This window comes from Carcharodon carcharias, chromosome 8 (assembly GCF_017639515.1).
Source record: "Carcharodon carcharias isolate sCarCar2 chromosome 8, sCarCar2.pri, whole genome shotgun sequence".
In the NCBI taxonomy this organism is placed as follows: Eukaryota; Metazoa; Chordata; class Chondrichthyes; order Lamniformes; family Lamnidae; genus Carcharodon; species Carcharodon carcharias.
In genome coordinates this window covers 22,576,822-22,589,942 of record NC_054474.1, presented here as the reverse complement: position 1 = coordinate 22,589,942, position 13,121 = coordinate 22,576,822, and the positions used below count along the sequence as shown (strand labels likewise).

Sequence of the window (13,121 nt, the reverse complement as noted above, 5' to 3'; positions counted from 1 at the left end):
CCTGGAACTCACTGCCCACCAGGGCGATAAAGACAGAGATAATGGGCAGGATTCTCTATTTGTCGGGCAGGCACGGTGGGCTGTCCTGGGAGCGGCCAGGAAATGGCCTGCCACCCGCAATTGGCCACCGACCGCGATTTCACGCTGGCTGGCTAATTAACGGCCTATGAAAGGTGCGCTGAGGACCTCAGCACTGCCGGGGTGGGGGCAGGAGGAGAGCGAGCATTAAAGTCTGCGCATGTGCGGGAGAGCACGCACTGAAATCTCCCTGAAGGCATAGTGCTGCCTCAGGGAGCTGAAGAACTGTGGATTCAAAAATAAAGGTTTTAAAAATGAGAGAATCATGTCCCCACATTTGACTCAGTCACATGAAGAGGGACATATTAAAAATAACAATTAAAATGTTTATTTTTTTTAAACTACTGTTGGTAACCTCATCCCTCCCGTGGATGAGCTTTCCTAAAAAATGCAAAGGCTGCTTGGCCGATTCACCCACCCGCCAACCGGACAGTTGAACATGCAGCGAAAAATAAGTTTAACTTAATTGATTAACGGTCTTAATAGGCTCCTTAATTGTCATGATTCCAAAAGGAGATTGGATGGCCACTAGATCAAAATAAACTTACAGGACTATGGGGTAGAGTGGAGGAATCACTGATAATCACTCCAAGCATCTTTCTGTCATCAGTGTGTAGTGCGCTTCATGGCTGTCCAAAACCTCACCCACCTACACCCGAGTCCTGAAGGAGATACTGAAGAGATAGTGGAGGCGTTAGTGGTAATCATTCATGAATCACTGAAGTCAGGGAGGGTCCCAGGGGACTAGAAAATCCCTATTGTAACTCCCCAGTTTAAGAAGGGAGTGAGGCAAAAGACTGGAAATTACAGGCCGATTAGCCTGACCTCGGTCGTTGGTAAGATTTAGAGTCCATTATTAAGGATGAGATTTCAGAATACTTGTAAGTGCATGGTAAAATAGGGCAAAGTCAGCATGGTTTCATCAAGGGGAGGTCATGCCTGACAAATCTGTTAGAATTCTTTGAGGAGGTAACGAGTAGGTTAGTCAAAGGAAAGCCAATGGATGTTATCTACTTGGACTTCCAGAAGGCCTTTGACAAGGTGCCGCACAGGAGGCTGCTCAGTAAGATAAGAGCCCATGGTGTTAGAGGCAAGGTACTAGCATAGATAGAAGATTGGCTGTCTGGCAAGAGGCAGAGAGTGGGACTAAGGGGGTCCTTCTCAGGATAGCGGCCGGTGACTAATGGAGTTCCACAGAGGTCAGTGTTGGGACCACAACTTTTCACTTTATACATTAATGATCTAGATGAAGGAACTGAGGGCATCCTGGCTAAGTTTGCAGATGATACAAAGATAGGTGGAGGGACAGGTAGTATTGAGGAGGCGGGGAGGCTGCAGAAGGATTTGGACAGGTTAGGAGAATGGGCAAAGAAGTGGCAGATGGAATATGACATGGGGAAGTGTGAGGTCATGCATTTTGGTAGGAAGAATAGAGGCATAGACTATTTTCTAAATGGGGAGAGAATTCAGAAATCTGGAGTGCAAAGGGACTTGGGAGCCCTAGTCCAGGATTCTTTTAAGGTTAACTTGCAGGTTGTGTCGGTAGTTAGGAAGGCAGATACAATGTTGGCATTTATTTCGAGAGAACTAGAATATAAAAGCAGGGATGTGCTGCTGAGGCTTTATAAGGCTCTGGTCAGACCACATTTAAAATATTGTGAGCAATTTTGGGCCCCGTATCTCAGGAAGGATGTTCTGGCCCTGGAGAGGGTCCAGTCGAGGTTCACGAGAACGATCCCAGGAACGAAAGGCTTAACATATGAGGGACATTTGAGGACTCTGGGTCTATACTCGATGGAGTTTAGAAGGATGAGGGGGGATCTGATTGAAACTTACAGAATACTGAAAGGCCTGGATAGAGTGGACGTGGGGAAGATGTTTCCATTAGTAGGAGAGACTAGGACTCGAGGACACAGCCTCAGAGTAAAGGGAAGACCTTTTAGAACAGAGATGAGGAGAAACTTCTTTAGCCAGAGAGTGGTGAATCTATGGAATTCATTGCCACAGAAGGCTGTGGAGGCCAGGTCGTTGAGTGTATTTAAGACCGAGATAGATAGGTTCTTGATTGGTAAGGGGATCAAAGGTGACGGGGAGAAGGCGGGAGAATGGGGCTGAGAAACTTATCAGCCATGATTGAATGGCGGAGCAGACTTGATGGGCTGAAAGGCCTAATTTCTGCTCTTATGCCTTATGGCTCTTATTCCACTGGACCAATTGGCGGCAGGTTTGGCCACTGGACCGCATGCTTTGCTCTCTGCTCAGAAATAGGCATTCTCCTAACCTGCACTGCAAGGCTGCACCTTTAGCTTGGAACCACGAGGGATACTGGTCCAAACCTTAATAAAGACATTGCAAGAGGACTGAGCACCTCTACCAGTGACTGCACCTTGGCCACCTCTCGCAAGGGGATTGTACAGCTTGCCCAGTCAGCTAATTGCTCTGCTGCCCTCCAAAACGCACATTAATTTGAACTCCACACTTGAGGAGTGAAACGTTCTGGAGCATTTGGTGGCATATTCATACTTTTGCATTGCTTGAGTGGACGGAAATGCTTCAGAGGTCCGACTTCAAGAATGTCAATGGAGCTGCTGCTGAACGGTTTCAGCTGCAGAAGAATGCTCACATTTGACAAACTTTTCCAAGTGCGTGGCCACTTCCTTCACCGTCCACTCCCCTCACCAACCACCCCCCCCCCCCCGCCCCCCCCCCGCCCCCTCCCGCCCCACCACCACCCCACATATACCTGTGTACGTTCTTCAGTCTGTGCTGCCTTGCCCCACCTTCCCTGGCCCCACCCACACTGGAGCCCTTGCCCTGGCACTGCACTGAAAGCCAGACAGGAAAATGTGACTTGCCTGTGGGCCCGACTCTTCCTTGATGTCCTGTAGGTGATCCTCGTGAGCACAATGCAAGGTTGTGTGCACTCACCTCCGAATTCCCCTCAAAGTTCAGCTCATCAGATGCTTGCCTTTTAATGGTGGTTGTAAATCACACTGTTCTGAAGTCATGCTGACGTGAGTGGTAAATTTGACATGGGGGGATGATTCCGGCGTGTGGGTCCAATAATGAGATGTAAATGCCTGATTCCTGATGTTTGACAGCGGGAAACACGGCCTGCCATTGACACATGGAGCAGACGATTGCAAAATGGTTTCACGAGGGCGTAAAATCGATTTTTGGCCTCCTCACCATATTGTCCACTCACCTCTGGCATGACACTCGTCGCCAACAGGAGCGGAAAATTCCGGCCTTTCAGTTTTTCCTGATAGTTGCATCCTTTCAATTCTGGTAAAACTTGAAGTAATTTTTCAATTGAAGATTGCAAATTTTAAAAGGAAAAGTAAAAATTAGCTTTGCTACATTTTGTTGAAACTCGTCCGCATGAAAACATCTATAATACATTAAAAATTCAATGTTTGCACACAATCCCTGTCTCCAGCATCTTCCTTCTAAATTATTATGACTACATTTACAGTGAAATGTTGTACTGTGAATGTTGTTATTACAACTTGTGGTGCTTTCTCTCTGCTTGCCCACCTGCACTTCAGAGAAGCTTCTATCCTCCAACAAGATCTATTGCCAAATTGACCTACATTTGCTATTTAACAATAAATTATAATTGTACAAAAATATGGACAGAAAGCAATATTTTAAAATGGAAATTTCATTATGCCTGTTGCCCCTGTCTTTTAACTATTCTCCTGCTGAGACTTATACTTGGTCTTTATTTACATTGTGTACAATGTAATTGGAGATCAGTTGGTATAAATAATGAATCACACATGTACATATACTTGACCTCATAGACTTCCATTACTTTTAATCTCCTTTAGCTTTAAACTCCAATGACACCTGTAACCATTGATGTTTCCAAATCCATGACCTCTGCCAGTTAGAAGAATAATGGCAGGGACGCATGGGAACATCACCAACTGCAAGTTCCCCTCCAAGCCACACACCATCCTAACATGGAACTATATCGCTGTTCCTTCACTATCGCTGGGTCAAAATCCTGGAACTCCTTTCCTGACCGCATTGTGGGTGTATCTACACCACATGGACTGCAGCGGCTCTAGAAGGTGGCTCACCATCACCTTCTCAAGGGCAATTAGGAATGGGCAATAAATGTTGGCCTAATCAACGATGCCCATATCCCGTGAAAGATTTTTAAAAAGTGAGCCTGGACTAAATAGACAAGAGTTAGGAATAATAATTGAATTTTATTTCAATGCTGATCATACACATATGTACTTATATTTTTACATATAATAGTTGAAAAATTCTCTAAGCTGAAGACAATGCCACTTGATATTCCTTAACTTTAATAGGTACCTTTATATCTCAAGAAAAACAATTTAAACTCTTTGTATTGCCACCTTGTTACTGTGAAATATGATTTCCTTTGCTGTCTAACATATGTCTTATAAATTAGGATCATTTGGAAATGGCCCCTCTCTCAAGTGGCATTGATGCTGGGTTTTAATGTTAATGTTTCTATTGAACTGTAGAGATTGTCATGGTCAAGATCATCCTGTTCTGACATGCGACCCAGTGGAGGTCACCACATAACAATCAGGAGCACAAACCCTGATCCATTTTCCCTTCCCTAATGTAGAGGAAATAGTGAGGGTGCCCTACCTCCATCCTGGCTGAGGTCAACTTGGACTAGGGCTGATTCTTTGCCTGAAAGCTCCAGAGACACTGATTTTAACTATGAACCACTGGTGGAATCCCCACCACCCTGACCCCCAGTTCACTCTTTCTAACAACCTTATGCTTTGAATTCTCAGGTGCAAAGAGGATTTCAATGAATGCCTGAAGCATCCTTGCATGAACAACGGGAGCTGTGAGAATTTCCATGGTTTCTTCAACTGCAGCTGCGCGTCTGGATACACTGGCAATTTGTGTGAGACATTTGCGGAGGGGCAATTTCTGGGCCCAGCGATAGTCATCAGCCACGATGAAATTATTGCAGTAGTGGGAGCAGTGTTGGTGGCCTGCATTTTAGTTGCATTGTTTGTCATCTTCCGTAAGCTCAGGAGCAAAAAGAAGAAGCAATCCCCCCTGAGTGTTCTGGGCAGCAACGAGCTATCAAAGAGTGAAACAACAAAGAACAGTTATTGTGATTTACATTCATCTGCGCTCATCCCACTCAACATTCTCAAGGGGTCCGCGTACGACTTGGACAGAGATTCATACCAAGGATCACAGGGACATCCAGACCTCAACACGTTCAACCCAGTGCAAAGCAAGTGCAGGCCAACTGTCGTGTGCAGTGTGGCACCAAACCTTCCTGCTCCTCCCTCATCTAATTCGGATAACGAATCCATACCAAAAACGACTTGGGAGTGCGAGTATGAGGGTGAGGACAATCAATGTTTACTATCTTAGAGCCCTTGAGTCATTTATGGCACAGAGAGAGGCCATTCATCCCATAAAGCCCATGCCGGCTCTGTGTGGAGCAACCCAATCAGTCCTATTCCACTGCTCTATCCCCATAGCCCTTTAAGTTTATTTTGCTCAAGTAGTTATCCAATTTCCTTTTGAAATCATTGTCTCTGTTTCCACCACCCTTGTGAGCAGTGAGTTCCAGGTCACTACCTCTTGCTACGTAACACCCACCCTGCAAATCTTACCCAACAACTTACCCAAACCTGTGTTTCCTGGGACTTGTATCATCAGCTCATGGGAAGAGCTTTTCCTTGTCTACCTTATCTAAACCTGTTGTAATCTTACACACCTCTATCAAATCTCCCCTTGATCTCCTTTGCTCCAAGGGCAACAACTCCAGCTTCTCCAATCTGATTGCGTGTAAGATTACGACAGGTTTAGATAAAGTAGGCAAGGACAAGCTTTTCCCATGAGCTGATGGTACAAGGCCCAGGAGACACAGATTTGGGTAAGTTGTTGGGTAAGATTTGCAGCGGGGATGTGAGGAAGGATATTTTTTAATCTAACCTTTTAAATCCCTCATCCCTAGAACCCTTCTAGTATATCTCTTCTGCACCCTCTCAAGGACCCTCACATCCTTCCGAAAGTATGGTGACCCAAATTGGATGCAATACTCACTTGTGGCCTAATCAGAGCTTTATAAAGTTTCGGCAAGAACTTCCCAGCTTTTGTACTCAATACCTTTATTTATGAAGCTCAAAATTCCATAAGCTTTGCTATCGTTGGGATCTTTCTATTAAATCAAGGTTAAAGTAAGTCATAAGCATAATTACTCAAATTTATTTTAGAAATCTTCCCAGGATCTCCTAACAGTTCAGTGAGTTGATCCAGTTTGCAGCTGGTCCATGCTAGTCAGGAAATTTCCAGATTTGGCACCAGCTGAGTGACTTGACTGTTTTTGGTTCTACGCAAATGGAAAACAAATACGCCAATGGCGTATTCCATGAAGCCAGTTCCCCTTTATATTCTGGCCAGGATATTTCCCGGCCGAGGAGCGGGGCCCGCTCGCCAACACGTAAAATGATGCTGGATGACATGAGGCGGAACTCCCGATGTCACCCCGCCCCATTTCAATTTTCAGCAGAATCGGCTGTGCACCCGCCGACATGCCAGTGGCCAATTGAGGCCATTGACAAAGTCGATAAACTAATTAATGGACCTGCCCGTCCGACCTTAAGGTAGGCGAGCAGGCCAGGAGCCCTGGCGGGCTTCAGAAAAAGCCTGAAATCTCATCCATGGGCGGGATGAGGTTTCATGTAGGTTTTTAAAAATGTAATTAAAGTGTATTTAAAAGTGATGGACATGTCCCAACTCACGCGACAGTGTCACATTGAGGGAGCATGTTGGGGAATTATATTTTTTCTATTTTTCAGATTTTTTAATGTAGGGCTGATCTCTCTGAGGCGGCACTTTGCCCCAGGGAGATGAGTGTGCATAGCGCTTCCTTGCGGACTTCACGCTGGGCAGGCCGTAATTTGCCCACCCACGTAAAATGGCGGCGGGCCCCCAATCGATCAGAGGTGCACCTCCGCACGCCCGCTCCTACACCTCCCCCCGACAGGGGGGGAAGTTCTGCCCTCGGTTTTCTACACTGTGCCTTAGAATGACATTCCTGGGAGGCCTCTAAGTCTTGATTTACCTGACAGCCTTGAAGATCAAACCTGCCCTGACCTGCAGCAGCAGCAATTCCTTTAACTGGATTCATTCACAGGCAGTTCCTATGTCATTGGTCTCTGTGTTTAGATATCAGTCAAGGATATCTATTAGTAAATGATACCTAGTGCCTTTTGTTTTGGGACCAGTAACTAACTAGCGGGTTACAGATGGGATTGGGGGGAGCGGTGTAATTTTCAACCTGAGAGGTAACCCAGCCATGCAGATCGCCTGCTCTTTGCAGAATCCACCCATTCTTTGTCCCGAAATGAGTGGACAATCCAATCCACCAGATTACTGGCTGGGTGTCAAAGCTGAGAATGACTTCCTAGAATTCTGCTGGTGTGCACATATTCTATTGTGTGATCTAAATTAGGGAGATTTTATTAGGGAAAAAGACAAGGGATACGGTTCAGGAGGCCTATGCTGAAACTGTGTTGTGTTTCTTTTCACGTAACCTTTTTCCCTCGTGTCTTCAAATATCTTGTGGGTCGCTGTTGAGTAATTGTGAAGTTGTTCATTTTTCCAAATCTTGTGGTTCAACAAAAAAAACCACGGGCGGGATTTTCCAGCCCCTCCTGCCAGCTGGGCCTTCTGGTCCCGCTGAAGTGAATGGAAGTTTGAATGGCCCACCGCATCCGCCGCAGGGGGTGATGGGTAGAAAATCCTGGCCTATGCGCATGCAAAAAAATGGGGCCTGTCCATGTGTGAACGCTGGTGCGTTTAACTAGCTTTCCCTTACACCCCCTGTGTGGTATAACACTGCCACAATTTTACCCGTGCCAGTCAGCCTCCAGTGGCACACACATTATTCATGTGTGAGCCTTGATAATCAGTGTTAAGTTGGCTATCTGATTGAACAAAAGGCGGATTAAGCATCCAGCCTTCAGCAATAAGTCTAACATTGTCCTTAACCAACAAATCACCGGGGATCATGAGAATGCGAGGTTCCCTAGTCGTTTTTTCTCACCTTAAGCTAGTGATAATGAGGACAATTCTAGTTCATAAGATGAATAGAGAGCAACTGTATCATCTGGTGTGGGAGTCTGGAACACAGAGGCATAACATCAAAATTAGAGCCAGGCTGTTTAAGGGTGATGCACTTTTTCACATAAAGAACAGTGAAAACCTGGAACTCCCTCCCACACAAGGACTGTTAAGGCTGGGGGGTCAATTGAAAATTTCAAAGCTGAGATTGATAGATTTTTGTTAGATAAGGGTATTAAGGATTCCAGAACCAAGGCGTGTAGATCGAGTTACGATACAGATCAGCCATGGTCTAATTGAATAATGGACCAGGCTTGAGGAGCTGAATGGCCTACTCCTGTTCCTATGTTCCAGCCAAGCTGATATCATCTTAAATTTAGACAGAGCGGTGACTAACCTGGGGCCTCCCTAATCTGAATGTCACAGCTACTTGATAAATTTTTTGAATCATTGGGCACCATCAACAGCCTACATCTTTTTGACAGTTCTTTCGTTGTTGCTCCACTGTTATTACACTCCCTTTAGCTCCACAGGGCTTGGTGTTAGCTTTCTTACAGGCTGGGACCTGTTGGTGAATTGAAGGCTCCTTTGTGGATTGTTTGGATGGGTATTAAAAAAAAGCAATGGAAAAATAAATATAAAGAATGAAGTGAATAGTGAATGTAATTAACAAAGGCCTCGAAAGGAAGAAACTAAAATCAGACTGCTGGGGCAAGTCATAAAAATAAAAGGCAAATTTAAAACGAAAGTGTAAAGAAATCCTAAAAATTGAACAAGAAAAGGAAACCGGAGAAAAGAGTAAAATTTTAACAAGGTGCTTCAGAGAGGAACTGACAGTATGTAATTTGTGGACCTGAAGTTTGTAGCTATTTGCGGACAGAATGGGCCTGTTAACGTTAAGGAGGGTAGTTTGTCGAATGGAGTCCTGCAAAAATCAATACCTTAAGAACATCTCATGTTTTATTGCAACGCTTAAAGCAGATTGTCAACTGCAGATGGCAGTATGGTGCTATCAGTTAACAACATTCTGTGATTCTGTGAGTAAAGGATAGGAATTTGTACGGAAGAAAAAAATGAATGGACTGTGAAGTGATACAGTGGAGAAGAGGAGATGATTGACTTGCAAAAGTGATAATAGCTCAAGATAAAAGGAGGCATGATGAGAGGAATTGGAGAAATAAAAGACATGCCAGACCCACTCAGGAGGAAAAACCTGTTCAACATTTCCAAATCCCAGTAAAAATTAGTAACACTGACACCAGTAATACTGGAGTTCCACTTTTCAGGTATACAAGACCAGTTCAGACAAATTTTAATGATCCATTGTGAATGGGAAGCCATCATATCTGGTACCCTTCATTTCCAAGTCTTACTGGTTTTTTCCTTCTTGTGCGTGAATAGTTAAAGCAGGTTAGATAAATTGGAGAAAGGAAGCATGGAAACATGGTGTAGTGGAACAGGCTGCAGTGGCCTAGGAGTCTGGTGGAAGGAAAAGACAAGCTAACACTGAAGATTCACACCACCCCACCCGTGGTGTACTGTGCTAATGAGGGATCCCCATTCCAACCATCAACCTCAGGTCAAGGCCAGGGGTGGGTTAGTGGAGGGAGGGCGGGGGGTGGTTTGGTTCCTGGATCTAGACTGAGTACATGGCTGAAGACAAATGCTACAAGATCTGTCAATGCCTTTTGTACATAGTTTGAATATCTTATTCAAAATTCTTTTAACTTCTTGTTTTACATTTCAGTGTATCATGGTGAACCCCCAGTTTGGCCCCCCCAGTCTCGGTCTCATTCATCAAGAATACAGGAATATTCACAATATGAAGAAATGGAAGAGAATCTCCCACATCCGATGGGCAACGAACACTTTGACAGATACGATGGCTTCCCATTCCCACTGGACCATTATTCTTCACGGAGCAAGCGGGCACCCCTGGCCCCGCAGTACAACGATCAGGTCTTGGAAGATTTTCCTGATGGTGATCCAGTGGCTTTATTGCCATCTCGTTGCCAGAACGAATACACTGCCATCAGTTACTACCCGGCAGAGCTGCTGAAATCCCAGGTCCCAGGCATTCCCATGCAGCCCGGCTACCAGAAGGTCCACGTTCGCCTCAGTGTCGCCCAGCCGTCCTATGCAGAGTGCGGGCCAGTGCACTCGCAAGCTGTGGTGCCCCGTCTAGTCATGCCCACGTGCTACGAGGACTCTGATCTGATGGAGAGTGACTATGGCAGCTGCGAAGAGGTGATGTTTTAACAAGAAGATTTTTTTCATGTCTTTATATCATGCACTATGTAAGGTGAAGACCACTGACAACTACTTGCTGCCTGCTCTTAGACCACTGTAATAACTTCATTGTGGATACAAGTGGAATGGTCAAATTGAGCACACTCTGGACAAAAGGGCTGATTAAAAATGCCCCAGGCTGCGGCACTGAGGTAACATTAGGTGGCTATTGATGAACTCGGAAGAAAGGTAAAGACTGGCAATACATTGGGAAAGCAAACACAATAGCATAATTTCTATGATTGTAATGTCAGTGAAATTGTAAAAATCTTGTACTTTCAGCCATAAAAGTATTGAATTACTGAGACTGTGGACATTATTTTGTACATTGTCTCTTTGCTAGTGGATATTTGCATCAGGTTCAGCTGTTAATGGTTATGCACGTCTGAAAATGCCATGCAAACTAATTTGATACTTGTTATATTTCACTGAAAATTCAGTTGAATTCAGCATGCTGTGGGGTGGGAGGGGGTTTATAACATTGCAGCTGTTTATAGATTTATTTGTTATTTTGCATGAGAACTGATACCACCTTCCCTACCAGAGCCAAGGATCTTTATTCTGCATCTTAGCTGTGCTATACTTGGCCAGGGAACGAATCTTGCTGTTGTCTGAAAGGGAAAATATTCCATTCCCCAACATTCTTTACATTTGTTGAAGAGCACAATTCTCAAAAAGAAATGGTAATTATTCAGTGCATGGTAAATACATAAGCAAGTCCTAGATATTCCTTTAATGACAAGCTTTCAAATTAAAAAGAATAGAAATTTGACAAAGCAAACCCATTTGTGCTCAAAATCTATTTCCGTAAAATGGCCAATGGGTGTCTCATGCCAATTGTGAAGAACATTTTGTAACATCTGTCAGATTTCTTTATTAAAGAAAGAATTGTAGTCATGTGAATAATTCATTGCAGGGTAGTAGTTTGGGGTAATGCAGATTTATTTCTGCATGCTGGAACTAGTAAGAATTGATGGTAGTGTGAGGCTCTGAATTTGATATCTGTTCAGGGAAAAGTCAAGAGCAGGATGTCACAGCGAACGCACCTGCCCACTGGTCATACTGTACTACAATCTGCTCTGCTATGCAAGGGAAATAGTAGTTCATCGTGAAATACCTAATCAGAATTTTAGTAAACACCGGATACTTCACAAGGCAGAAACTAAAAAAAACATTTTTCTTTGCCTGGCTGCCATTTTGGCATTGTGCCAGGAGAGGGAGCTGGCTCCTTAGTTATGTGATGCTGAGCCATTCTCTCATGCTTAGCACTGGATCAATACCTTTAAGCTCCTTGGAGGACTATAGGCCAAGGACTCACCTCTTTGATGAGCTCCTTCTTCTGCCTTTTAATATCAGCACAAAGAGTGAGGTCTCATTATCTAAACCCTGGAAGAAATACTAATGAGAATTTCATGATACATTTCAGATTCAAATCCTGTCTAGAATTCAGATTGAACAGAAATGCTCGTTTAATATTGCGTGGGTTTCCTGTGACTATTGCTAACATCTTCAATTTTATTACACACTGAAGCAAGGCTTGTTTATGTTATACTTCCACAATCGAACAGTCAGTAACAGTGAAGTACTAGTGGTACAGTCTTTCTCACGCACTCTAGTGTTTCGCAACACACTGGTGTTGAGCCATTTACTGTCATTGTCCCACGGTCTGGTCAAACCACTGGGCCAACATGGGGTTATATGGAATTGAGGATAAAGTGGTCTTCATCTGAAGTTGCTGCAACTTTCTGGTCCCACAGCAACATGCTATTGGGCTTAAAGGCCACATTAAGTGAATTAGTGACTGTGCCTTTTAGGGAAGCGAGAATTCAGATGAATTCTGTGTTAGTGAGGGTTCAACATCAAAAAGAGCCTTATTTAGAGTCATGCTGTGTAACAATCAACTTTGCAGACAGTGGCAGAATGCTGAACTGCATGAACGCTTCAATGATATAATGACACTGTAAAGTGATCTTGACAATGGAGACGGAAGTTGTAGCATATCCATATTCCTCCCTTTTATAGTTGTGCACACCTGTTCTACTGTTTCCCATTTTAGTAAAATGTGGTGACTGTGTATTTTATTTGTGTGGTCAGTGTTTAATATATTGTTCCACTGTATGAATTTGTACAGAAAGTGTTTCTCTTTTAATTTTGTATTATATTCAATAAAATGTGGTTTTATTTTGATTACAGATCCTCAATATCTTGTGTTTATTCCGTTTTTTTTAAACAGGTTGGGTTAAAATAATGAACAACCGCAAAGCAGTAACCTTTTCCTCTTCACAGACACTGAAGGACAGTGAGGAGACGGCTGGTCCTCGCATAAATAAGATGATGGTCAGCAGGATGCGAGAAAGGATGAGTTGTGGCGGTGTTGAAGAGCGTAGAGGATGTGAGGCGAAAAAGCGAAGGAAGAGAATAGAGAAGAGAATATGAAACATTAGGAAACAGATCATTGACAAGATAGGAGAGGTGAAAGGTCAAGAAAGGAGGGGTGGGAGGAGGAAAGGGCAAGGGCATTGGGATGATAAGAGAAAGGGCAATGAGAGGAATCACAGAATCCTACAGCACAGAGGGAGGCCATTCAGTCCATTAAGCCTATACCATCTCTTTCTAATTAGTCCTACTCCCCAGTTTTATCCCCATAGCTCTCCAATTTAATC

The 13,121-nt window shown here is 44.1% G+C and overlaps 1 protein-coding gene across 1 annotated transcript in view; it reads left to right on the top strand.

The window, feature by feature from the left end:
* The window catches only part of LOC121281257 (protocadherin Fat 1-like), a 164,568-nt gene extending 151,923 nt beyond the window's left edge, over positions 1-12,645 (top strand). The window contains exons 23-24 of the mRNA XM_041194093.1: positions 4,869-5,440; positions 9,917-12,645. Coding sequence (XP_041050027.1) covers positions 4,869-5,440; positions 9,917-10,428 — 1,084 coding nt within the window. The 3' untranslated portion in view covers positions 10,429-12,645. The remainder of the gene's footprint in view (positions 1-4,868; positions 5,441-9,916) is intronic.
* The last annotated feature ends 476 nt before the right edge of the window (positions 12,646-13,121 follow it).